This window comes from Varanus komodoensis, unplaced genomic scaffold (genome assembly GCF_004798865.1).
Source record: "Varanus komodoensis strain SLA01 unplaced genomic scaffold, ASM479886v1 scaffold3, whole genome shotgun sequence".
In the NCBI taxonomy this organism is placed as follows: Eukaryota; Metazoa; Chordata; class Lepidosauria; order Squamata; family Varanidae; genus Varanus; species Varanus komodoensis.
Window position 1 is genome coordinate 36,557,278 of NW_025335761.1, and position 26,525 is coordinate 36,583,802.

At 46.2% G+C, this 26,525-nt stretch overlaps 1 protein-coding gene across 4 annotated transcripts; it reads left to right on the forward strand.

Annotated features, from left to right (window-relative positions):
• Positions 1-1,363: 1,363 nt before the first annotated feature.
• On the forward strand, positions 1,364-26,087 carry VASH1 (vasohibin 1). 4 transcript variants are annotated; one of them, XR_006415286.1, is made up of 10 exons: positions 1,364-1,434; positions 1,760-1,831; positions 5,652-6,007; positions 12,898-12,986; positions 13,823-13,879; positions 14,662-14,757; positions 16,023-16,404; positions 18,575-18,687; positions 19,706-21,401; positions 23,263-26,087. XR_006415286.1 is itself a non-coding variant. In XM_044435910.1 (9 exons), exons 3-9 carry the CDS (start codon positions 5,726-5,728, stop codon positions 19,776-19,778), a joined length of 1,071 nt encoding a protein of 356 aa, XP_044291845.1. In that variant the 5' UTR covers positions 1,364-1,434; positions 1,760-1,831; positions 5,652-5,725; the 3' UTR covers positions 19,779-20,708. The 4 variants fall into 4 exon arrangements, 3 of the variants coding, with proteins under 3 accessions (XP_044291845.1, XP_044291843.1, XP_044291844.1); XM_044435910.1 differs by lacking the exon at positions 23,263-26,087 and having other exon boundaries at positions 14,662-14,736; positions 19,706-20,708; XM_044435908.1 differs by lacking the exon at positions 23,263-26,087 and having other exon boundaries at positions 1,373-1,434; positions 1,763-1,831; positions 19,706-20,708.
• The last annotated feature ends 438 nt before the right edge of the window (positions 26,088-26,525 follow it).

Here is a 26,525-nt window from a genome sequence, read left to right on the forward strand (position 1 = left end):
GGGGTAGTGCTATGTGCTGCCATTGACATTCACTCTACCCCACCTCAAAAACTTTTTCTGACTGGTGTAAGAGAAAAGGACTTTGCATGACATCCTGACACTGGAGGGAACATGATGTGCATTCATTAAATATCCCTGATCCAGGACAAGAATACAATAAAATGCAATCACTCCCAGAACCACATTGATTCACTACCCGCAGAACAGGCAAGCGTGAGGCATGCTTTAAATTTCAGGCAGCGTTGAACTGCCTTCCTTGGCTGGGTGCTTTCTAGTGTGTTGGCCTAAAGGATCCACAGCAAGCACAAGCATTATTAGCAAGGAGTTGCGCACTGCGCTGCTGGAGGGCCCCAGGCTAAAGGAGCATAGCCTAATTTCCCAGCAATGTGAGATCCATTCGCTCCCAGAGAAACTGTAGCATTCTTACACTTTCTTGATCCCACACTTTAAAATATTCCTGGTAGTCACTAGATGGCCCTATAGAAAACTGTGCGAGTCAGGGAATGTTTAAAAAATTGTCATTATTTTTAACAAATGTTGTCTAGGATGCCTGTGATTCAGAAACAAAGGGGAATACTTCCAATTAACAATGCATGACAAACAGTGAAGCTGCTCCTTCTGGGAAATGAGTGAATTGGAAGAAGACGTAATGACTTGCGCTGGAGCCATGTAATCCAACTTCAGGTTTTGTATTCCTGCTGGTTTTGGTGTGGAAATCGCTTAAGTGGAAACACAGCAGACACAAGCCCTTTTGTACAACTGAATACAGCATAGTAGCAGAATGTTAAAGCCTTTCAAAAGCACATCTGAATGAAAGCATGAGTTCATGTGCGATATTTTACAATAGGAGTGGGGAATCTTTTCAGCCTGAAGGCTACTCTGGAACCTAGGAATGATCTTTCCATGGGTGGGGCCAAAGGCGACCCCCATGTACAATGCATTCCAGAAATCGAAACTACTGCAACATGGATGTGGCACCTGGCCAGAAACAGGGTGTGGAGAAACAGTTCTCTCTCTGAAGGGCTATGCAGTCCCTGCCTGATTTAAAAGTAAAGAGCCAGAAGTGCAGGAGGGGCCTTAAAATTGCCCATCAATATTTAGCACCCGACAGGAGACTGAGCAACAGGTATGCAAGTCACATGGTCACATCTGTTCACATTATGGTGAAATATATTGCATTTCTGTTTAAATTATATGAATTATTTCTAGATTTGTATTAGTATGCTTGCATTTTAGGGTAATAATTTTCCTGTTTTTTGCAATATGCAAGTGAGCACTTTGACTGAACGATAAGCAGTTCCAGGAACTCCAGACAGGGCTAAAAATGACATCACACACCATTTAAGGTCAGGCAGACAACATCTAGCTCATACATACAGGCCAAGTTTGGAAAGCTACCCATTCCTGCTTTAAGTGTTCCCTATCTTGGAACAGGTAAGCTCTGCTAGATGGCTTCTATTGGCCTCTTCTACCTCTTTGATTCTGTGCCCAGTTTATTATTGTGCCTTGTTTAGCTCATTTTGCTTCTAGACTAAGCTCTGTCTTTAAGTTTTTATGTGGAAGGATTTGGGGGTCTAAAATAGTAGCCCCTGAAACACATTGTGATTTTTCTTTTACAAGTGGGATAATAACGGGGAAATGGAACAACCAAAATCAAGCCATTAATCTGCCTCTTCCTTTTTTTCTTCTTATCTTTTTCTCTGCAATAAATTGTTTGCGATGGCCGTTTTCTTCACTACTATCGTTGTTGTTTACAAAGCAGAGCAAAGAACTGGTTTGTACATCAACAACACAGTGTGGTGACTGAACTTTCAGCAACAACTTCTAAATGGTAAGTGCTTTTCTCTGCAATTAGAGCCCTAACAATTAAAAAGCCTTGAAGGCATACTTCAAGCCAGAGATCAAGGAATGTCAGTCTTGTATCCAGTAGTCATGAAGTCTTTGCTTGTTTTAATGTTTTTAGGGAGTGGTCCTATGGCCCCCAGATAGCATTTCAGGGAGCATAGGATAGTTTGGATTTCCAAATCCAGGACTGGCGGTGTCATTCCAACCATGGAGCTAGGAATCAGAGCTCCAAACCCACCTCCTGCACATCATCAAAGCCAGCTGGAAAGAACCCCTCCGACTGTCCTCTGAGGTCAGGAAAGCAACCTCAGAGAGGGAGAGGAGGAGGTATTACAGGGGAAAGGGAAGAGGCCAGGATATGAGTTATCCGGGGCCTCTGCCAGCCTCCTTCCCTCCCCTTTTAAGGCATTTCAATTAGTTGGACAAAAAAGCCTTTAGGAAATAACTGGACAAAAGGACTATTAATAATCTGATGATGTGTGATGGTGGGCAGGTTTGTATGATACAAAAAGCCTGCAGAGCTAATGAGCTACAGACTGTGGGTTTGCTTTTTCCCTGCCTTCGCTTCCTTTCCCCACTTGCTCAGACCTCCAGTGGCGGTAGTGCACCTCCCAGGCAACTTTCAGGCAGAATCAGGGTCCTGTGTGGAGTTGCACTGGTCATTCTCTCTTAATTAGCCCATCACTGCTATGTCACTATTTTTTCTATCAGTCAGCCTTGTGTTGCTGCTTTCCCCCAAAGTCTGCCACCTTTTTCTCCCAGCTGATCCCTGCAATCCTTTCCCCACCCAATGAGCCTCTCCAGACAGCTTGCAAGCTTCCTGTCCACTCACAGCTTCTGCTTTGCTTGGCCATCTGCTGTGGCCAAGTGTTGTCCATGCCACGCAGTTCCCATCCCTGAGCCCTTCCATTCTTTTCTCTGTTCCCATGAAAGCGTCACCCATTTCTAAGGAGCCCAGGTCTTCACTAGTTCAACAAGGAGCTTTCCCTTCGATTGGCATGGAGTGGGAGAAGGGAACAGATCACAGAATAGTAGAGTTAGAAGGGGCCAAGAAGGCCATCCGGTCCAACCCCCTGCTGTTTCAGGACACCATGTTACACCATCCCACTCAGACGGCTGTCCAGTTTCTTTTTGAATGTCTCCAGTGTGGGAGAGCCCACCACCTCTCTAGGCAGCTGGTTCCACCATTGCATTGCTCTGACAAATGGGAATTATGATATTTCTGTACTGCCCAGTAGTGGAATTTCTCTGGGAACAGTTGCACAAAAAAGCACCTGTGGGAAGCAAGGGTTGCATGTCAGTTGAACCGTGGGAACCATCAGGGGAGGAGGTACGGGAGCAAATAATGTGGGTGAACTGCTTAAACAGCTGCACTCTCCAAAGGGGCTAAGAAAAGCAGGGTCTCTTTAGGCTTGTGTCAGGGGGCTTGTCCCCACTGTGTGAGAGAAAATAAAGTGAGGCAAGGAGAAACAGTGTGCAAACTGCAGCTACACTTAGCAAGGAGAAAGGCTCCTTCAAGGCTGTTGTGAAGATAACTTGCCGCTGGAGAAGAGCAGTGGAAGAAAAACACTTTATCAAAAAGTCAGCCAGGCATGCAGGGGTGGGGTGGTGCTGCTTACAAGGCGTTAGCATGTGTGGCCACACTGCCATTAGCTTCTCGGCAAAGTTTGGGATGATGGCTTCAGCAGCTATATTGCAATCTGAAAATAAATTTGCCCACACTAACATGAATGGCAACGGTTTTTTGTTGTTCTTGCTGCATCCGTTGCATGAGTTTTCCACTGTGGAAAGCAGCATCTTGACCTTTAGACAACATGCAATGCCATGGTAGGTAAGCAAACACTACAAGCCATAGCTTGTTAAAAAATGAAACTTCACTGCCATTTTTAACTATGATGAACAGTTAACACCCTGAGCCCATATTAAATTGAACAATGGGTTTGCTCACACAGCCCACTGAAACTTCAAGTCCAATTCCCAGGCAAAACACAGGTGTTAACCGATCATCTCCACATTTAGGACCCTTCTCATGGAGCATTGTCAGCCTCTTCAGCTCCATTGCCAGGGAAAGATTGCAAATGCATTCCCAGACAGGTGAGATCAGAGAATGGGATACCCATCAACTACTGCTCACTAAGTAGCAGTCTATCCCACACTTATCAACCCACACTGTCATTGTCAACTTCTGCAGTACCCCGGGGGCTCTCTCATCCAGCCGCCAATGCGAGGCAGTCTTGCTTAGCTTAGCTTCAGGAACACAACCTTGGTCCCTTTAATGATTTGTTCCCCCCATGCTGATAATTCCTTGGCATAACCAGATAAAAGATGAGGGAAGGATTTTTTCTAGAAACCTTTTCACTGCCGGAGCTCAAGTATGACAAACAAGTCATGACGACCAGGGCGCCTCTGAGCGTGTACAGAGTGGGCACTTCCGCTTCCCAGTAAATAGCGATCAGTTCCAGACGTCGGGCCCTAGGGTCGCAGAGGAGAAGGGAAGTGTGCTGCAACGCACGTGGAAGGCTTGGCAGTGAATCGAGAGCCTCCCTCCTCCTGGAGGTCTTTTCCCCTCCTGCCTCCACCCAAAGCAGCAACGCCGCCGCCCCAGATTATGGGGGAGCCTCTGTCTCTTTAACTAACCCCAGCCGCCAGGAAGGACGCATGCGCAGGGAGCATTGTCGCCGGGCATGGGGCGGTGGGGAGACCCAGCGGTGGCCGCCCCTGGTGCAGCCCCCGGGCGCTGAAGCCGCGGCCGCACCGGCAGGCCGGGCCTTTCGGGCGCTCGGCCGGAGGCGCCGCCTGGAGGTCTTGCGGGACGCGCCGTCGCGCTGCGTTCCTCGCATGCAGCCGCTGCCGCCCAGGCGGCGGCTCCTCCTCCTCGCCCAGCGGCTCAGAACCGCTGCCTGCGGGCGGGCGGGCGGCCTTTGTCCTTCCGTCTCGCCCGCCCAGCTGCGGGGCCGGACTGGCTGGGCGAGAGAGCGGGCGGGCGGGCGCGCTGCTCCGCAATTCTCCTCGGAGCGCAGCAGCAGCAGCAGCAGCAGCCGGCGCTCGCTCGCTCGCTCGCCTCCCTCTCTCCCTCCCTCCCGCGCCGGCCAGCCGCCTCCCTTTCCCGGCCGCGCTCGCGGCATTGTGACCGGCTCTGAGCTCAGCAGCCTTGTAAGCGGGCGAGGTTTGCGCTGCACCGAAAGACACCCCCGGACAACCCCGGGAAGCCGCCTCTCCGCTCCCCTCCTCGCCTGCCTGCGGTGCGCGCCTTCAGCCTCTTTTTTTTGGCTCTCCGTTTTTCCGCCGGTCTGGGGGAAGGGGACTGCGAGGCTCCGGGTGCCCGAACCTGGCTGGCGGGCTCTTCGACCTGCCCCTGTGATGCTCTCTTGGACCTGCTGCTCTTAGTGGCCGATGTCCTGCTAGGTGAACAAGGTAGATCTTTCCTTACAGTCGGGCAGGGTTTTCCGCACGCGTGTCCCTCCTCCCTTCCCTTCCCTTCGCGCTACTTTCTCCGAATAACTGGACTGTATCAGTGTTCCGTTGTTGCATCCTTGAGGAAGAGCCACCCCGATCTTGCTTTCTTTGAATAAACAACCACGAACTCTCTCTCCTCTCTGTCACGCTCCCCTAAACTCTTTCGGAGCGCCTGTTTTAAGTTCCTAAATCAACGGCCTCTTGCTCCAGGCTGGAGAGGTGACCAAATTAGAGCATGATGATCTTGTGTGAGTGGGCCACACCCTTTTGTGTGTGCGTGCGTGCATGCGTGTGCGCCTGTCTGCCTGACTTCAAAGGTTTCCTCTGCTCTCTAACCACTATGTCTTCAGCCACCCTAGTTCTGGCTCCGGCAACCTGAAGAAGCCTGGAGGTGCTGTGCTGTAAACGACGGAAGGTCACCCTGATGGATGCTGGGATGTCGGGTGGCAAAGTGGACGGTGGCGGCAGCGGGGCTGCCGTCTCGCTGCGGTCTGAGACCAGGGAAGGCGTGGCACAAAGAGAGGAAGAGCAGGAAGAAGAAGGGGATGAAGATCTCCGAGATGGTGGGATCCCCTTCTTTGTGAACCGAGGGGGGCTTCCTATCAATGAGGCCACCTGGGAACGGATGTGGAAACATGTGGCCAAGATCCATCCTGAGGGAGAAGGAGTCGCTCTGCGGATCCGGGGAGCCACGGACCTACCGAAGGTGAGAGAGGCTTTGTGGAGAAAGGATGTGTGAAGAAAGTGAACCGTGGGGTGATTGACCAGTGAACTGGTGAATATGGAAAATGAATAAATAAATAATCTGGGTTGAAACTATGTAATGCCAGGACACTAGGGTGGAGCCTGATCTAGAACAACAGTTGGATGTAAGTTGTAGACTCTGGATGCAAAATGGCGGGATTCTGTCTCCCTGCAGAAATAGGATAGGTAAACTTTGTGTCTGTGTGTGCCTGAGGGAGATCCCTATTAGTTATTTCTGTTAGAAAGGCCAGCTAGGGTCTTCAAGCACAGTTGCCAGAGTGCAGCATCCTTGGAACATATTTTGAGAGTGCTGTGTATTTTGATGGAGTTTGGGGGCTTCAACAGTTCTGCTTGCTATGCATGAGGCCTTACTGCAAGCAAAGGTAACTTGCATTGCCTATCTTGTTCTGAGCAGCTTTTTAAGCATAGTAAGATAACTGACTCTACTGTTGTGAGATAGTGCTGAACTGTGTGTGCATCATCATTCATAACTGGCTAAATCACATATGGAGGGTGATTACTTCCAAATCACAAGAAGTCATAGTTCCCCTATATTCTTCACTAGACCTCTTCACTAGACCTCATCTAGAATACTGTGCCGAGTTCTGAGATTTAAGAAAGATGCAGAAAACCTAGAAAGGGTCCAGAGGAGGACAACAAAAATGATCGAGGGTTTGGAAACATTGCCCTATGAGGAGAGACTGAGAGATCAGGGTATGTTCAGCCTAGAGAAGAAAATACTGAGGAGGGGACATGATATCATTTTATAGGTACCTGAAAAGCTGTAACAAAGAGGAAGGACAAGATCTTGAGTAATCAGTTCAAGTTGCAACAAACCAGATTCAGGCTAGATCTCAGGAAAAGTTTCCTCACTGTCAGAGCAATATGACAGTGGAACCCAGAGAGGTCGTGGACTCTCCTACACTAGCAGCATTCAAAAAGGAAATGAACAATCATCTCAGTGGGATGGTATAAATTGGTGTCCTGCAACTTTAGTGGGCTGGACCTGATGGCCTTCTTGGCCCCTTCCAACTCTACTATGATTTTCTGAGGGACTGTGTGAAATAGGGATAACAACCAACAAGATTTAGGAGCTAGAGAACGAATAGCATTGAGGAAGCTTCTCTTTTAACACTGGCTTGTAAGATATTTTGGATAACTACAGGTGTCTTGCTGCAACAACTGAAGGATATTTTAATCCTACCCCTTAAGTTTTGCTTAAAATCTAGAGCAGAGTGATTATATTGCCCTAATGACTCCAATGGGCTGTAGGAGTCTTCAGATTCCCAGATCCAAGGTTGAAGAAGATTTTTGAACTCAGAGCTGGAGATCTGCCTTTGGATCCCTCTCCTCCATGCAGCCAGGATGGAAAGAACGTAAGGGTGACCTTGGAGAAGGGGGAAAGGGGAGCCATTGTGGGGGGGGGGGGACTAAGGCTGTCGGAATGCAAGGTATTCTGGTGACACTCTAACCTCCTTCCCTCCCCCTCTGATGAAGTGCAGAACTGGAGGAGCTTGGAGACAACCTTTGCCTCCATGCTTCTCCTGCCCTGCCTAGGCTTATAGGCATTCCCATTGGATTGCACCCGGCCACTGTACAATGAGCATTACTGGGCCATGCCTGACATATTTTGCCCACTGTAGTTGCAGAGACAACTTCCTGCTGTACTTGGAAAACTTTATTCTCTTTTTTTCTAGGTTGAGGAGGGTGAAAGGGCTCTGTCAACAAAATAGCTCATTTCAACTATGTAGGTAGAAACTGAGGATTGCCTGTACTTCTCTGTGGTTGAAGTTTTGTGGGAATTAAACAGTGCTCCCTATTGAGTCCCAGATAAGAAAAACTGCAGTTTTAATACACTGCAGCAAAAATGATGTGGCAGCCTTCAGAACTAACACGCTATAATATGAGCTTTACAAGTCAACATGCATGAAATGACCTAGAAAATAAATAGGCAGGGAAGCAAAGGAAGCTAAGTTGCAGAAGGTTTGCCAGCTTGTATCAGACTTTGAAGTGTAACATTCTTAATCCCAGTTGTGAGAGACAAATCTTGATCAAGGAGAACCTGATCACCCTCTTCTCCCTGATGGTGGTGGCCATTGGTATAGGACTAACATGAGCAAACTTCCATCAGCCCTTGCCTGCACATTGGTGAGGAATGATGGGAGTTGTGGGCCAAAACTTCAGGAAGGCAACAACTTGCTCATCCCTGCTCTGGGGAGATAGTTCAGAATCTCACAAAGGGATTCCTATTGTGCATCCACGGTTGGAAAAAGTTTCACTGGTGGTAGGTGCAGGCCTATATCCATGCCAAAGAACGGGATTCAAAGGGCATTGATGATGGAGTCTACTGTATGTGCTAGGCAAGAGGTATTTTGTACCTCCTTATTCATTCATTCATGCTTCTACTTGATGTACTTACCACCATTTCCAATGCAGTTTGTATGAAGCAAAAAATTAGTCTGGGATAACCAGTACTTTGGCAGAAATATATCATAGCAGTATAGGCCGGTGACTTATGTAATCCTGAAATATCTTGCTTCTCTCTAGTGAGTGACAATACCAGATGGTTGAGTTGAATGGGAAAATGGAGGTAGCACTCTGGGGAGAAAGAGGACAGATGGGAAACTAGTACTACTGAAATGAGGGTATAAAACAGAGTCTTCTACTCACAGATTGTACCTGCTATTAACAGCTGACTTGTATAGGGGGGAAATACCATGTGACCCCCATGGTGGTAGGACTCATCTATACAAGAAGTCTTCAGCAAGGAAGCTGGTAAAATTCGATCACATGGCAACCCAGGTGGTCTGGGCAGTTTTAACCACACTAGCACAAAGCCCTGAAAAGCATCAGCAAGTTTGAAATAGCCAAAGCTACTAGTTTTACCACTAGGTCTGCCTCTATACAGTTTCATTTTCAAGTTTGTTTTATGTTCTACTTGCTACTCATATGAATGGGAGGAAAGAATGCTGCTTTTCTGTTAGCCATAGTGGGTTTGCATTGGCACATTTGGTATAATACCCACTTCTCACTGGAGTGCTTTTTTGTCAGAGGCTCACTTTTGTAGTTCAGCAATTTTCTCCCTTATCAGATTGTACACAAGGATTCCAGTACCATTGGAAAACTTGTGGTACTTTGCTGGGATCTCATGATTTGATTTTGCACTGGACACATGCCCTGGCCAGTACTGCATTCAGTGCAATTGCCAAGCCTGCTGGAGGCATATATTCCAGAGCATGCTTTGTGCATGTTTGCCACACTTTGCTTTCCTTTGATGCTTTTGGAATTAGTGTTCTGCTATCTGAATCTCCAAAGCATGGTACTCCTACCAAATCTCCACAGTTCCAACCTCTAGCAGGGAATGTTCTGTAGACTTCTCACATCTGGGTGAGATCCAATCCACAGTTTTCTAATTAGATGTGGGGATCTGGCAGCTCAAAGGCAGGAATTCTCATCTAGATTTATGATGTAATGTTTCTGTCTGCATTGCAAAAACTGTGCAGAAGCACAGGGTGTTCACTCTCCTGCCTCAGAAAACACACACACACACACACACACACACACACTGGATCAGAAATGGGCAGGTGGTGCACTTGGGTCTATTGGTAGATGTCTGGGCATTTTGCAATGGATTAGCAAGGATTTCAAACATAATTTTTAAAACAGCAATTTTTAAAACTGCTCAAGATCTTACTACTAAAATGAAGAAAGTTTGGAGTACTCAGGGTTTGATATTTGCCTGGAAAAACTCTGGCCTTTTTTCCGTTCTGGTCCTCAAAACAAATTCCTTGGGTCAGAATTATTTAAAGTGTAAGGCTTTGATTGGTGGATCTCGGAGTTCTAGTTTAAAAAGTAGCTCTCATAACTGAAGTTTCCCCAGGCTTGCATTAGATAATTGCTTTGCAAGGCTTCTGCAGAGTGGCCTCCAATGAAGTATTTGCTCTGTTAAGGAACATCCTAAAGAACCTCTAAAGCAGGGGTCCTCAAGCTTTTTCAACAGGGGGCCAGTTGAAAGGCAGTGGCAACAGGGGGTCCTCAAACTTTTTCAACAGGGGGCCGGTTGAAAGGCGGTGGCAACAGTCGCAGGTGGGTGAGGCAGGGGTTCCTGCGAGCACGGGCTGGTGGGGCAGCGGCGGCTTGCTCGCTCGGAGATCCCCCAGTGAGTCCCAAACTGTCTCCGAGCATGCGCGTGTGTGGTGAGGCAGGGGGTGGTGGGTGCGGGGAGTCCAAAACCACTGAGGCAGGCCGGATAAATGGGCATGGCGGGCTGGATCCGGCCCGCGGGCTGTGGTTTGAGGACTCATGCTCTAAAGTATATCTTCTATATCCCCCTGCTCTGCTGGGCTCTCTGTTGGCATTCTGCAGTGAACAACCACTGGTTCAAACTGTAACCAAATTATTGCATGCAAGCATTATTCCCTATCTGCAGGTATTATCTGGGATGGGATGAAACTGGCTCTAATCACAATAGCTGGCTCATGCTGGAAATGTCAGAGGAGCTGGCTGTTGCATAGTAGCTGTGACCATCACATGGAAAAACATGGTAGCATGAATCTGCCTCTAGTAACGCAAGGCTGGAGACATGCGGTTTCAGGAGTGATTAGAGCAGCTGGTGGGTAACAGACCTCTTGGGGGTTTCTTCTTGACTGAATTTACTGCGTAGTCATAAACGAGAAATCGACGAATCAAAACTCTCTTCAGAAGGGACTAATAGCCAGCCCAACATTAATGTTTCCTTTTGGCAGGTACTTATATCAATGGCTTGTTCTCTGGCAGCTTTTTCTCTGGCATGTTTTAAGGAGAAGAAATTGCAGCAGGGCAGTATCCCAACAAAGCATTAGCATAGCTTATTAGTTAGCTCTGAGATAAGAGGGACAGATTACGGTCTTTCACCCTCCTCCCTTTTTCTGTAAGGGAAAAGACTGGAGTCCTGGGTGTAGAAGAAACCTTAACCCAGTCTGGGCTTCATGCCCAGGTTTGCATATGCTGAACTCCTCATCAGTCTAATTGGTTAAGTGGGGGGCTGTAAGTCGTCTCTATTACATGTCTGGGCGAACTGTATATCCCCTAGAGGTAAAGTGGATGGGGAAGAGCAAGCAAGTGCTTCTGCTTTTTCCAGGAAGTGCATATTGCTTTGGAGATGAGGGCAGCTCTCACTCACACACTCAATTGACCACCAGCTCTTACCATTTGAGAACCTGCTGCTCCTGTCTCTTTTTTGCATGCTGCCCCATCTTACCCCTCTTTCCGTTGTTACATGTAGCTTGATTCATTGGCTTGAGCAATCTCATACTGATCTTTTAAAAAAGCAAAACCTCTTTTTTTCTGGAATCTTTCGCTCATTTTTCTCCTGCATAGCACTGGTGCCTTCATTCCCAGAGCTTTGAAAATGTATGAGTTAAGTGCTCATGTTGCATTTCTAGGAGCCCATCCAGCTCTCTGATTGGATTTGGCATGTACATTTCAACTCTCTCTCTTCCTCTTTCTGAGTGCACCATTGCGGGAGAAAATGAATAACTATTAAATGTCACAGTCATTTGACACTGTCCTCCTCATATTCCCTCCACCTAAGAGCTGGTCTTTGTAAATGTGTGCAGTATCATCCATGTTGGCTTGGTGCATATGATTTTCACTCAGACTTCATGTTTTTGAATATTTCCAAGTTCTGCAGCACTAGGAATGGCTGTTGTTGCCCCAGCGCCTTTTAATACCTTCTCTTGAGAGTATCTGAGACAATTCTAGCAGGGACACCTGCATTGTACTGTAGCAGTTCTCTATTGAACCATAGAATTATTTTAAAATACTCTGATGGCCATCTACCTCGATGCATTTAAAGGGGGATTAAAGTCGTGGAGGATAAGGCTGTCAATCGCTTCTGGACACCATGGCTAAGTAGTACTTCCAGAATCAGGTGCAGGGTGCTTTTGTATTCTAATGGTTGGAAACATGGGTGGGTGGGTGCCGTTGTTCTCAAGTCTTGCTTATGAGCTTCCCGTTGGTTGGCCACTGTGGGAATAGTGCGCTAGACTAGTTGGGCTTGTGCTCTGATCCAGCATGGCCCCCATCCTGTTCTCAACCTCCTGTTCTTAACAGAAGTGAAATGTGTTCCTTTGCCATATCTGCTTGTTACTAGGGCTGGATGCATCTACTAATTTCACTTTCTCCCAGTTTGGTTCTTTTAACAAAATCAAGTTCTCTTCAACATGTTTATAAAGTATTTTGGGGATTCCGTTAAGTTGTCATCGTGATGATGATGACTATTACTATTATTACTACTACTACTATTATTATTATTAAAAACCCTAATGAAATTCTTGACCATTTACCAAATGTGGAAATTTCCACCAAATGTTACTGCTGCTTATTATCATAGATATAACATTTCTTAAAATCTGCAGTGTACTTTTTCCTTTCTGCTGGGGTTGCTTTTGCAATGAACAGGTGAAGTCGCCCACAGTTCCAGCTACATTATGGGTCCCATATATCAGTGCATCTCTCTTGCCTTTTTAAGAATTCTTCAGTCCATCAGACTTCCCTTTTAGGGACTGAACATGGGAGAATAAACACTCCCCCCACACACACACACACACACTTCCTTTTGACATGGCTAACGTCAGGCCACCAGCAGGAAAAATGGGCTACTTCATGTGGTTAAGTGGGACGATGATCTAATGTGTCTTTAGCGCTGTGTCTGGATGCAGGCTTTGTCCAAAATGTTTGCTTAGGGCACATAACTGGCTGGGGCATGCTGGGAGTTTTAGATCTTTTTTCTATCTAAACTTTTGTAGGATAAGGCCATAAGTGGATGATCTCATCCCTTTCCCTTTCTTTCCCTTCCCCTCTTGCATGCAGATTCCCATACCAAGTGTGCCTATGCTCCAGCCGTCCACTCCTATCCCTGAGCGCCTGGAAGCGATACAGCGCTACATCAGGGAGCTTCAGTATCCTTTCAACTTCTGCCAAATCACCAAGGAATGAAAAGGGAAGAAAGGCCACTTCCCGAACTTGACCACAAGAGAAAATTTTTGGCTGCTTGGCGCTTCAGTCAACCCAACTGAGAAATGAAACTTGCCCCCAGTTTGTTGCAGCCTGTGGTTTTGCTGGGTTACAAGTTTCCTTTTCTTTGTTCCTTGTCCTCCCAAAATCAGCTACATAAATAAGGCAAAGTTCATCCATTGCCAGCTTCAGTCTCCCTGGTACCAAAAATATAGTATTCAAAATGTGTTTGACTTGATGATCTCCTGTTTCAGGAACAGAGAGACAGGAAGGAACGTGTTGGTCTTTTCTTCTTCACCTTTGTTAAGGGCAGGAGGCTTGGCACCGTGGTGTTAAATGCTTTGGACTAGCCTTCCCCAACCTGGTGCCCACCAGATGCATTGGACAGCAGCACCTCTCATTGGCAGCAAGCATGAGGAATGCTGCTCTCAGCTCTCCTGAAAGCCACCTCTGGGTTCCCATCATTGCAACATTTGGAGCAATGTTTTTCCAAGGAGAATAGCAACATGTTTGGGACAATTTCATTCAACTTTGTAGCTGGGGAGGAAAGAACTAAATGTTGTCCTGAGGAACACACACACACACACCTGCTATCAAATTTTTCACAGAAGCAAACCCTCCCATTTAGTTTGGCTCAGATAGCACAGTTTTCCTGCTGAATTCTTTGTGCTGCAGATTCCTTGCATTTTCAAAAGCGTTTTCTGGAAGTGGTGGATGGTAGATGGCTGTATCCCCCTCCAACAGCCCTTCGAACTGTTGGCCCTTAACTCCTTTCTCCCAGGTACAATCATACTGGGACACAGTTCTTTGAAATCAAGAAGAGCAGGCCTTTGACTGGGTAAGTATTATCACTCCAGATCTCTCTCTGAAGGCTCTTTCCCTTCTTGGCCGAGCAAAAGGCCCAAGCTGAGCTCTTGGCTGGCCCGTATCTGGCCTCCCTAAGTTGCTTCAGCACAATAGTTGAACGCTAGGTTGAATTCAGCTGTTACGTGTTGCCCCAGTCCAAGAGTGGTTTTCTTCCAGCTGTTCAAGGATCCATCTCAATAGCACTAGCAATGAATGAATGTTGGCCCATAAAAGAACAAATTGGGCTTTGTTATTCCACCCCAGATTCACAGGCCTTGCTTATATAGTCCATATTCTTCCTAATAAATGCCCACAGATCTTGAGTTCATCCAGCATTGTGAACCCTTAGTCTTGCTGATGTGACATAGATGGATTGCAGATGATATCCATGCAGTATGTTTCATGCAGACTTCCATTCCAGGTGTTTGGTAGCCCAATGGCAGACATCTACTAACATGAGATGGGAGGAACATCACTGTATGGACCATATTAGGCATGATTCCAAATATATACTGAGAATGCAATCTGGTGTGGAAGATGAATTGTCACTGAATCATTGAAGGGAAGCTCTGAGTCAACAGTAGGAGAGGGGCATCATGAGGAACTGAGCTAGAACCTATTGCGCAGCTTCTCCTCTGCCGTTGTGTGATTCTAGTCCATTCTTCTTTTTCCTGTTTTGCATCTCTCCCAGCACATGCTCTGCTTGATACAATCCTTTCTAATAATATCAGTATAATGCAATTCTCTTGCTCCTTGCCTGTTCTTGTTCCATAGGCTGATGGATCTGGCCAAAGAAATGACGAAAGAGGCCCTGCCAATCAAGTGTCTGGAGGCTGTGATCCTGGGAATGTATCCTTTCATCTTAGAACAGTATGTGAATTCCTGTTGAAATGCACTAGTTTTGGTGCTGTTGTTCTTATACACTGGCATGTGAAACCCACTGTATATTATGTACTGTTTCACCTGTCAGCAAAATGCCTTTGGGTAGGTATAACCTATCTGAAAACATTCTTAGGCTACCTTTAACAGCCTTAGGGTGGCAAACAAAATTAAAAATAATACAGAACAGACATAAAAGCAATAAATATCCAATAAAATACAATAAAAACAGACGTCACCAATAAAACCAGCCCATGAAAAGGGCAGTGAGTACAGGTGGCACTTCAGAATCTTCAAAACTCAGGGTCCCTTTAAAATGGGGGAATTTAAGGGAAATTGGTTACATTTGGGAACTTTCCTCTGGGTATCTCCCAGTCCACATCTCAGTTCTCCCTCAAAATCCCCATTTGAAAGGGATTCGATACTATTTTCTTTTAAGAGGTGGGGAATACCCTTTCAGCCTTTCCTCAGCCCCTAGGCAGTGGGGAGGAGGGTGCAAAAGTGTCTCTCTCATGGAAAGTAAAAGGGCAGAACTTGAGAAGCTGAGGATCCTGCTGAGAAGGAGAGCAGAAAATCCCCCGCAGACACTCTTCTGCAGAGAAGCCCTTGTGGGCGTGGATTTCTCTTGTTCAAGGTGCTTCTTCAGCCTGGCAAGCAAAATCCAGGAAGTGGGCAGGTCTTTAAGCCTCTGCTGGATGCTTTGTAGGAAAGTTACCTGCTGCCCCTACATATTGGCAACCCCACTAAAAGTGGCCCCACCAGCAGTTTCAAAGGCCCGCATTAGCATGTCTTTGTACTCATGGGAGTGAAACATTATTTAAAGTTAATTTTGGTGCACCCATGGCTCACCAAAACAAAAAACCCTGTGGAATATAATGTGCTGCTGTAAATGTTTTGAAGAGGGAGCTGATGGCTGCACAAACTGAGATGAAAAACTGGCTGTCAAGCCAACTTTCCCGGTTTCCAGAAAAAAAATATAAAAGGATGGAAAAGCCACAGGGAGCCAAAAGAGCTCCATATTGCAGCAAGGAGAAGGACAAGATATTGCCAGCCACCCCCAGCACTTGTGCAGCTGGCCTTGGCAGAGAAGTTGATTTTAAAGGAACCAGGATCAGCCAGAGGTCTGCTATCTATCCAACAGAATTGAACCTAACTAATAGAGTCTGGCTAAGATACTGTAGAAGTGGAAAGGGGCCCATCTGAGTTGTTTTCTCTTTGTCACATCACCTGTTTCCTGAATACTTCACCATTAACAGTTACCTCACCAACAACATGCCAACACTGGAGCGTTTCCCCATCAGCTTCAAAACCTACTTCTCAGGGAACTACTTCCGCCATATTGTGCTGGGAGTGAACTTTGGGGGCCGCTATGGGGCACTGGGCATTAGTCGGCGTGAGGATCTCATGTACAAGGCACCCACCTTCCGGACACTGAGCGAACTGATCTTTGACTATGAGGAGGCGTACCGCCGCTGCTGGCACACCCTAAAAAAGGTGAAGCTCGGCCAGTGTGTGTCTCACGACCCGCACAGCGTGGAGCAGATCGAGTGGAAGCATTCCATCTTGGATGCGGAGAAGCTGGGCCGTGAGGAATTCCGCAAGGAGCTTGAGAGGCGTTCCCGTGACATGAGGCTAAAGGTGAGATTGCTGCTGGAGGTACTTAGCTGGCTTGTTAACATGGACTATTTATTCATGCTTAATCCCGTCTGCTGGGGTCACACCTTAAAGGCAAACACTCTTGTTTGAGTTGAATGTTGCTACCTGCATGCTTAAGGGCAAAATGTGTCTTCCACCTTTCAGGGCAAAGTCCTGCAGAGGCTGATGTCTAGTCTGAAGCGAAGCAGGGTCGGACCTGCTTGAAATCTGGATGGGTGCCTTAAATGTTCTGAACTGCCCCGAGCTTCAGCTCCAGGCAGTATAGAAATGTAATGTGATGATGATAATGATAGGCACAAGCTGTTGGAAAGCAAGGGAGGAATTGTCACTTGCCCCGTCATTGTTCCTTATTTCAGTTTGAGAATTCAAATGTAATTTTGGATATTTGCAAACACAGAAATAAATTAATAATGATAATGACAATTATTGGAGAGTATGCGTTCCCTTTCACATTTGGGGTTGTAAATGGGGCATGCTGAAGTGATTTGTCAACTGAAACAAACTTAGTCTAGTCTCTGATTTGCTTGCTCACTTACTTTAACACATCACCTTTTTGCCAGCACAGTAGTAACAGCATCTTGCTTGCTTCTATCCATATCACGCTGGGCACGGCCAGCCCTATTACTGGGTAGAATGAGTGGCCACTTGCATCCCAGCCATTCCCTTCTGTCGGGAGACAGGGTGGTATATGCCACACAACCATCTTGCACCTTTTGAACTAGCTCGCTCCCTCAGACGCAGTGGAGAATGCTATCCAGTCACCAGCGCTGAAGTGTTTTGCATGTGGAATGTGAGGCGGGAGTTGTCATCTTGTTCAAATGTTTTGGACTGACCCTGTAGCTGGGACGTGGGTGGCTGTCGATGTGCGAGAGAAGCAGAGGCACAGAGCTGGAAGGAACATCAAAGGTCCAGTTCACCTCCCTTGCAAATACGGGAAAGGGGTGGCGAGGGGAAGAAAGTGCAACACACTCACAAATTGCACATTGCAGCAGGAGACATACAGATTCACGACAGTGAGTTCAGCAAAGGAGCCAAGCGTGTGAACTGACACACCCATCCAAATCTTGCCTTAGCCATGCTCACTGAGGGCACAGTTAAATTCAAATGCCGTAGCCCTCCAAACGCACAGTATTATAGGCACTTCCTGTGGGGCAGAAGGAGCAGGGTGGGAAAGGTTGCGTCTGTGTTCCTTCTGCCTGTAGAGACGGCTGACTTCGTTCACTCACTCATTCATTCGTTTAATTATTTAGAGGACTTCTATGCCGCCCCATTCGCCGAAGCCTCGGGGCGGCTCACAATCATAAATAAATAACATAATATAAAACAATATAATTTAGCAGTATAACAGTAAAATTTAAGTCGCCCTGGCCAAAGAATAAAATAAATAATATTAACAATTAAAATGATGTTTGAATAAAAAGGTCTTCGCCTGGTGCCGAAAAACAAGTAACGATGGTGCCAGGCAGACCTCTCTGGGGAGCGCATTCCATAGATTGGGCGCCACCGCAGAGAAAGCCCTCCTCCGAGTACCTACCCTCCTAATTTCCTTCACGGAGGGTTCCCGGAGAAGGGCCTCTCCCGCTGATCTCAGGGGGCGGGTGGGCATACATGGACGTCTCATTTAACTGAGGGAAGGATGCTGAGGCACTACCAGGATGCTTTGCATCATAGTGGCCCCTGTTTACTCCCCCCTTGTGCCGCACAGCACTCCCTGAACCCAGTCTCTGTTGTGACTCTGCTTCTTCCTGTGCCAGCTGCAAGGGTGGGTGGAAGTGCTGCAAGCTCAGAGAATCAGCCGCAAGGTCAGAACACTTTTCCAGCCTTGTAGTTTATCTCTGAAAAAGTCTATGCCCACCAAGGCTCTGGCTGCCCGTAACATTAAATAAGCACCTGCATTTTTACACCATAGGCCCCTGCTCTGTCTAGGATCAGGGCTTCGGAAGGCAGGTGGAACTGGAGATAATTCTGTTGTAGCTTACAGGTTTGCTGCAAAGATTGTGCCTGGAACATTAAAAAGAACTCCCTGCAAGTGCTTAGATTTAGCAACCCTTGTAACCTTCTCCTTACTCTTAATTCTTGCTGCATTCTTCCTGCACCTCCTGATAAAGGAAGTAACTAATGACAACTATTGTTTGCTGTCATTCTCCTTCAGATAAGTAAAGGAACAGGGCCACCATCACCCACCAAGGATAGGAAGAAGGACGTCTCATCCCCACAGCGAAGCCAGTCCAGTCCGCATCGTCGCAACAGCCGGACTGAGAGGCGGTAAGCACACAGAAGGGTGTTTGTTCTGTAGTGATGATCAAACATTTATGTGCAATTTTTGTCACCCACATAGCTCAAAGTATAACTTCAATACAGTACATGTTTTGACCTCAAAATAATGAGGCATATTTTATATACTTGCCTTTGCAACTTTCCAGTACACACAACTCCTTATTGCTAACACCTCCTTTAAAAGTGCTATTCTTTAAGCAGAGCCTCTTGTTGTACAGAAGAATCCTGTGTTTAGTGCGGCTTATATTCCCTAAGAGGTGTATTTTAGGATTTATTGGAATGTCTCCTTGATTAGTCCTGGAGATGCTCAAAGGCCGCCACTAGCTCAGATCACAGTGCATTGCAGAAAAGCAATTCATACCTAATACAAAGAGACTGTGCCAGGATAGCTTTATGCTGAGCTAGGTGTCCATGGGAAGCCCACATCTGCAGCAGCACTGTGTGAGATACTGAAAGAAGGGGTATAAAGCCCCACAGCTGGAGCAGTCTCTTTGCAGATGTTTCCTGAATAATGGCTTTCCATTGCACAAAATGGAAGGAGCTGTAGCTCGGTGGTAGAACACATGCTTTGCACTTCCCGGGTTCAGTCCTTGGTGTTTCCCGGTAGGGCTGGAAAAACTGCCTGAAATCCTGAAGAGCTGCTCCCAGTCGGTGGCTGGGTTCACACACCATGACAAGCCAGCCTGCTTCTGGCCGTGGCCTTGGTACCACAGTGTGTTGTGTTGTCCAGGTTTGGTTGACACAGCAAGCCTTTGCAATACCATGAAACCGTAGAGCAGACTTCTGTTTGTTTTCTGAAATCCAAAGGTACCATGCTAAAATACCACAATGGGGTTCAGACAGTGCAACAGACCAACAGTGGTAAAAGAGCACTTGTCCTGTTATGTGAACCTGCACAGGGTGACAAAGCAGGGCTCACATGGACCAGTGGTCTGACTCATTAAAAGCTTCCTCTCTTCCTACATTCTGTTTCACTTACATTTCCCCCTTTTTTGTCATCTTCTAGGCCTTCTGGAGAGAAGAAACCTACTGAGCCCAAAGCCATGCCAGATTTGAACGGCTATCAAATCAGAGTGTAAAAAGTCTGTTGCCGTGTGTTGGGCCATGGGTTAGGCAGCATTCGGACTGATTCTGTCAGCAGGGTGCACAGTGTGGAAGGAAAAACGGGGTGGGAAGTACTGGCTTTCTGAAAGGTACTTCTTCCTGCCATGTTGCCCACCCCGAACAGTGTTCTTCTGGTGAGAGGGTATCCTCTTCTCTGAATACATGGGGAGAATTGTTTAAAACCAGGAACTAAACAGATTTCTTAAGTAGCAGATCTGCCAGTTGGTTCAGTGTTGTACAGTAATGATAGTGAAAGGAAACTTTCACAGAGTAACAGTGAGGCTACTGTCCATGCAGCTCATGGGCTCATGAAGAGCTGGGTTAAATTTTATGGCCTTTTCATGGGCATTTCTTTCTTTCCTTTGCTTCTGAAGGACTCGAGCTAGCATGAGCCTTGTGAGGGGGAGGTGGTGGGAAGCTGGGCGGGGCTAGAATTAAAAACAAAACAAAACTCCTCACCCTGTGGAAGATTTTCTGAACTTGTACCTTTGGAGAATTTTAATATTTTTACTAAGATGGAGGAGATATCTTTGCAACTGCCCTAAAATCACCAACTTGATCCTTGTGCTTCTGTTTCATGTGGTGGCGTGCCTTGCGTGTCATGCAATTCCTGCAGCAAGCTGGTGGGTTTGAGCTGCGGGAAGTGAGCCTTTGTAGGAGACCCTCCGGAGCAGAGCCTTCTGACTAGACACTGTAATCCGGGCTGCAGAGACTCAGGCCCTGAAGGGGGCCAAATCAGGTCATGGCCACATGCCCTTTCCTCCAGCCACCAACTGTTCGGTATTTCCCTGCTTTTGGGCAGTTTTTTCTCCATTCTAAAACTTTGACATGTCTCTCTTAAGACTTAGTTATTGGCAATAAAAAAACCCTAAAATATCCTGATATTTTAGGCATTTTGATCACAACCTGTTTGCCTGCAGCCTCACCCACCCTGGGAATGCAGCTCCCAAGAACTTCTCTGGAATGGAGTGGCACTCTTGGACTGAAAGAGGTTCTGTGCTCCTGCCATAAGCATTTCTTCTTTTTGGTGGAAAATGTGTCTTCTTCATTTTCTAGCAACACAACTCCTGCTCCTTCTCGCTACCAAGGCGAGTGTTCATTCATGTGATATGCAGATCACATTTGAAGGATTCCTAGGACATGGTTCAGAGTCTTTTAGTAGTATAGTGTGTGGGTATTAGTACATGAAGGGGGCTCAGGCCATACCACGTCTTGGTATTTCTCTTTTGGGCCTCTACTTCTAGCTTTGCAAAATGCTTAGAAGTTGGGCGGTTTATATAATTGCCAAGGAAGGTGCCCCGAAAAATACAGTCTGGAATTGCAGAGGGGCAAAGCTAAAATATAAAGTGGGTTAGTTTGGCTGCATGAAACCTGCTCTGTAACAAGGAATGTGGGGTGGGGGGGTCTTCCCAGCAGGTAAAGAAAATGGAGAGGCTGTTGTGAAGAATCATAGTCTTCCTCATTCTGGTCTATTGGCTCACTGTTGTTGGGACCAATTGGCTACATTGTTCTACAATGGCTGGGGAAGCTGAAGGGATCCTGTATTATGGAAAAGGGACTTTAAAAGAAGTGTGCAGAAGACAGACTGGGATCTGCTGGTAGGTTTCTGGGTGATTTGCAGGTTTTCTGGCTTGCTTTAATGTGAGCAAGTAAAGTTTCAAAAGTCCATCTACTGGCTGGCCTCGTTGTAATTCCTTCAATCTTGGCCTCCATGTTTCTCATATGTAAAATAGGAGCACTAATTGGTTCCTTTTGACAGTTCTTTGTTCGGCTTTGCTGGCCAGTTTTAGAGTGTTGTGTTAAATCCTGTTTGGTAACTCATAGATGTGTATATATGCCACTGTTTGGTTTGTGGGGTGCAGGAGAGAACTGACTCCATTCCCTGGCCACTGTTTTGCACTTAGCTCTGGTTGAGAGATCTTGGCTTTTCCAAGGGAAAAGCCAGATTGTTTGCGATATCATGGTTCCCAGTTAGTCCATTCAGTAGGGTCAGTTCAGCCAGTACCATTCTGATAAGTGCAAGAAGCAAGGCTTCCTTCTGCCTGTCTTGCACTCCCCCGTCACACATAATGAACCATTATTTTTCAGATTTGAAGCTACTTTAACTGCCTTTTGTAGTAGGACTGAGCTAGGTTTCCTCTCGACTAGTGAACTGCTGCGGAGTACTTACACACTTCAGAAAACCATATGCTATAGGTGTCTTTGGTTGTAGAAGTAGAGAGGATCGGTATTAGGGATGAGGTAAGAACCAACCATGTGAAATATGTCACACAGCCTAACCCCAGCCCCAACTTGGTGCTCAACTGATGTCTTGGGCTACAGCTCCTAGCACTGCCCAGCCAGTGTGGGGAAGGCTGATTTAATGTGTCTTACTACACTATTGAAAGTGTCTGCACACTTGTGATCCAGGTGCCATGCAAGCAAAATCTGTTAGAATATGTTCACAGGCAAACAAGCCACTTAGAGTCTTGTTTAAGGAACTATTCGGTATGATAATTGCTTGTCTCCATTTGTGTCTATAACAAAAACAAAAATCTACATATGACTGGGTTGTAGTTTACATTGAGCCTAATTTTTAGTTAATAGGGAAATGCTACTTGAAATGAAACCCATATTCATTAGCACCTGCAAGGAATAAGTTAATCTGTCAGGCTTGATCTTGTCGAGATTCTAATTTTTGCATCAGCAAGCTTTCCCTGGATTTCGATTGTGAATCTTTTTTTTTTCCTTCTCCATGGACTTTCAGGTGTATTTCCATTCACTTTTTTCCAAATGTATATATTGGTATGCATTTCTTAATGTCTGCATTTTCCCATTAAGAAACCTGTCCTGTGTGTTTTTTTCCAAGTGTACTCTTTTTTTGTACACAACCCCTTTTCCCAAATGATTGCAAGCCTCAAAATGTATGGAATTTAATAGTTAGATGAATTCTTTTCTCTGCTCAATCTTGGGAAGTACAAGTACTAAAAGTACCTCAAAGGCTGTCACAAAGAGGAAGGTGGAGATCTCTTCTTGCTGATACCAGAGGGTAGGACACGGAATAATCAATTCAAGCTGCAACAACCCAGATTCAGGCTAGATATCAGGAAAAGCTTCCTCACTGTCAGAGCAGTACAGAGGACAGAGGAACAAGCTGCCTAGAGGGGTGATGGGATCTCCCACACTGGAGACATTCCAAAAGAAACTGGTCAGCCATCTGAGTGGGATGGTGTAAATTGGTGTCCTGCAACAGCAGGGGGTTGGACTTGATGGCCTTCATGGCCCCTTCCAACTCTACTATTCTATGATTCTATAAGTATTCTCACTTAAAAATGCAGACTCACTTAATTCCCCATCCATCCCTAGCAACTGCCTCTGTAAAGTCTCTTATCAACCCCCCACCCATTTTTTAAAAAAATACCAGATACTATCATCTAACTTGTACTGTGTCACCATCTTCCACCTTTTCTACCTTGTTAGATGCCAAGTCCTGCAACAGAAACAGGAAGAGCAAAGGTGATACTCATGAGCTGGTGATGATCTGTTGGTTGTTGAGATTAGCCTTAAGTTTGGGCCATGCTTTAGATCTGGAAAAGCTTGAACCAGGCTCTAGATTGAATGCAAAGAAAGATGTTGAAGAATGGATGCCGGTCACTGAGTTGAGCCCTTGAAGTGAACTAATCACTGGCACGAGGAGTCTCTCTTCAAAAGGATGCCATTATAAAGCAGCTGAACCTTGTTGTTGTTAGTGGTGATCAACCACAACTAATAAAGGAAACATAAAACACAATTAGAACATGAGTTTTTGCCTAGTGTGTAACGGGTCCTGCCTGTTTCAGAAAAGAAAAGAGAAAGAGTGGTCTAGCTATAGGCAGAGAGAAGAAGTTGGCTGGAAAGTTGTAAAGGCAGAGTCACAACTAGTAGTAGTGTTGAGGACCAGGGCTACTTAGTGCAGGAAAAAATTAGTTTAAGAATCTTACGGAGAAGAAATGTGGCAACTGTTCACATGCTGCGCTGAACTTTTAAAACTAAAGGGAGGCAAACGGTGGCCCTCCCTCTAGTTTTAAAACTGTTTTAGGAAAAAGAGTGCCCCGATTGTAGTAGAATTCACTGACAGAATAGGCAAATGCAGGAATGTATAGAATCCCCTTCCCTAAATGCTTTCCCCTGCCATGAGGTCAGCCAAGCTTGTGGAGGGCCACGAGTTGCCCATGTAAGTCACCGTTCCCTCACAGTAACAGCAGAGAACTGCATTCATTAAACCCACATTGTGTCTGGGCACTTGCGTGTACTACTTCAAAGTGAACCCTCTGTCTTAGAGGTGAGTTTCGTCCAGAATACCTCAAAAATGTAACGACACTGAATATATTAAAACTGAGAGGGGGTTGTGCACTGCTGCAGTTTACTTCACAGTTCCAGGTTGTGCTGAGAAAGCTGATGATGCGTCAGTAAGGATGGACTGGAGAACTGAATAGTATGATCAGCAGCCCCGTGTGCAGAGGGGGAATTGAATGTTCAAATGCATCCGTACCTACGCTTGAAAATTAGCTTATCAGCAAGAAGGTTGCTCCATCTTCCCTTTGAAGGACTAAGCCTGACCATGAGCGAAGTGTGTATGGTATTCTACTGCCACGAGCAGAAGCATCACAGAGGAGCAGTGCAGACAGCAGTGCTGGGGGGAAATCAGGTGTCTGAAGAGGATGTCAGGAACAAGCTGGTGCTAATGGGACATGTGGGTTTGCTTCCAACACAAATGGGTATCTCTGTCACTGGAATATTCTTGCTCGAGTGTCTGAATTTGTGTGCATTTGGAGTCTCTTGTGTGGCTGAAATACCAATAGGAAAAATAGGAAGAGACTGGAAGAGGGCAGACATAGTCATGCTTCCCACAACCTTGAAAGGAAAGGAAGGAGCTGCACACACTGTAGTAGCATGGCAGGAACAAAAAGCTTCACCTCTGAGTAGCCTGCAAGGAGAAGTGTGGTGAAAGGGTGGTATGAAGTACAGGTTTTTTCTCCCATGATTATTTCTATTGGTGAAATGCTGCTCCCTCCAAAGCTAACACAGCAGTTGATGCAATGGTGTTTTAAACTGAGCTGTGACTTCACTTGCACTGTAGTTGTGTCAGTATTAGCAGGTCTACTTTATAACAAGGCAAATGTTGTGTGTCCACTATATTTGCTGTTGGTTTTTTGACCTTCCTTTTGACTTCACATGGCCAACTAGTTACCTGTTTCTGTGGTGTAATGTCCATTCTCACTGTCTGTACATCTGCCTGGTCAATATCTCCGTTCGTGCCTGTCCCATTCTTGAGTATCAATCAGCCTGCATCATGAATGGACAAACTCACTGGATCTGGTCAGTGCAGCCAACCCTGATTCAGGGGAACTTCATCTCTGCTAACGCAGTGCTGAGCTCCTGCCTGTTCTGCCTTCGCACGCAGCCTTGTGTCAGAGAAGTCCTGTGTGCTGCAGAAGTGCTGGAGAAGGTCTTGGGACATACATGCTGGACCAATGGGGTACTGCCTTTCACGAACTGTATATCACAATATACCTCCCTGTAGCTGCCTACTGTGGGGAAACGTGTGTTCTGATTGGGCAGCTTTCATGCTGTTGCTGATTTCTCATTGAGGGACCTCTGCTAACCCTGAGGTTCCTTGGAACAGTTTTCAGATTTTTAAACCTGCCTTAGAGGGCTACAGAGACCCATTGTATCTATTGCCCCCAGCCTTCTGTGCAGGGCTAGGTTTACATTTGCCCTCTGTTGAGATATATACAAGGAATTTGTGACTCATTTCCTTGTCATTGGCTGCTGTTCCTGCCCTGTTCATAGGCCAGAAAGTCAGCTAAGCTGGGCTCCTCAGGGAATTCTCAATGAAGCATGATCTCAGTAGCAGATGTCTCATTTATCCATCAACCACCCCCCCCCCATTCGTTGACCACCTGGCTCAAACAACTCTGACTGCCTCCAAGCTCTGTGGAGCAGAAATTCTCTGCCTGATTTGTCAGGAACAAGATGGTGCTAATGGGACTTGTGGGTTTGCTTCCAACACAAGCAGTATTAAATGCTGGTTTTAGCAGCTAGATTTTGTTTTCAGAGCCATTAGCATAAAAGTATTGTATTGAAAACAGCTGGTTTTCTTTCTTGGCCTATCATGTGTGTCTTTTGTGTAAACTGGTGCCACTTGTGGATCTGTGACCTTAAGTAGACACCACACAGACCTTTCTTAGATTTAGTTTTTCTTGCTTCCCAGTTCTGTATTTCTCCCCAATTCTTTTTCAGAGTAAAACAACCAACCAACCAAAGTTATTTTCTGCATAATTATTTACACCTTGAAAGGGGATAAAGCTAACTGTTCATTGATGTTGGCAGGTGCAATCACAAAGGGTACCGCTAAGCTCTGCTTTCTTTGGGCACCTTGGGCCTTTCATGCAACTGTTTGCTAGCTTGTATTATCATTCACCTGGCAAGTGGTAACTCTGGGACACTAACCACAGAAAGTGTGTGAAGGGCTTTGTGAGAGCTGTGTGGTGTAGTGGTTGGAATGTGGGACTGGAATTCAGGAGATCCTGATCTAGGTTTTAGTCCTCACTCTACCATGAAGTTAACTGGATGAGAGTAAAGTGGAGCTACATAAGCCACCCTGAGTTTTTCTCAAGAAGAAAAAAGGTGGGATATAAATGCAGTGTGATGATGATAATAATGATCAGAGTCAGCCTAACAAATGCTTATCTTTTCTGAAA

Excerpts from the sequence above, each read along its gene's own strand:
- VASH1 (XM_044435908.1), top strand. The coding sequence starts at position 5,726 with ATGGATGCTGGGATGTCGGGTGGCAAAGTGGACGGTGGCGGCAGCGGG. Across the intron at positions 6,008-12,897 it reads GAGCCACGGACCTACCGAAG|ATTCCCATACCAAGTGTGCC; the intron begins GTGAGAGAGGCT and ends TCTTGCATGCAG. Across the intron at positions 13,880-14,661 it reads AAGAGCAGGCCTTTGACTGG|GCTGATGGATCTGGCCAAAG; the intron begins GTAAGTATTATC and ends CTTGTTCCATAG.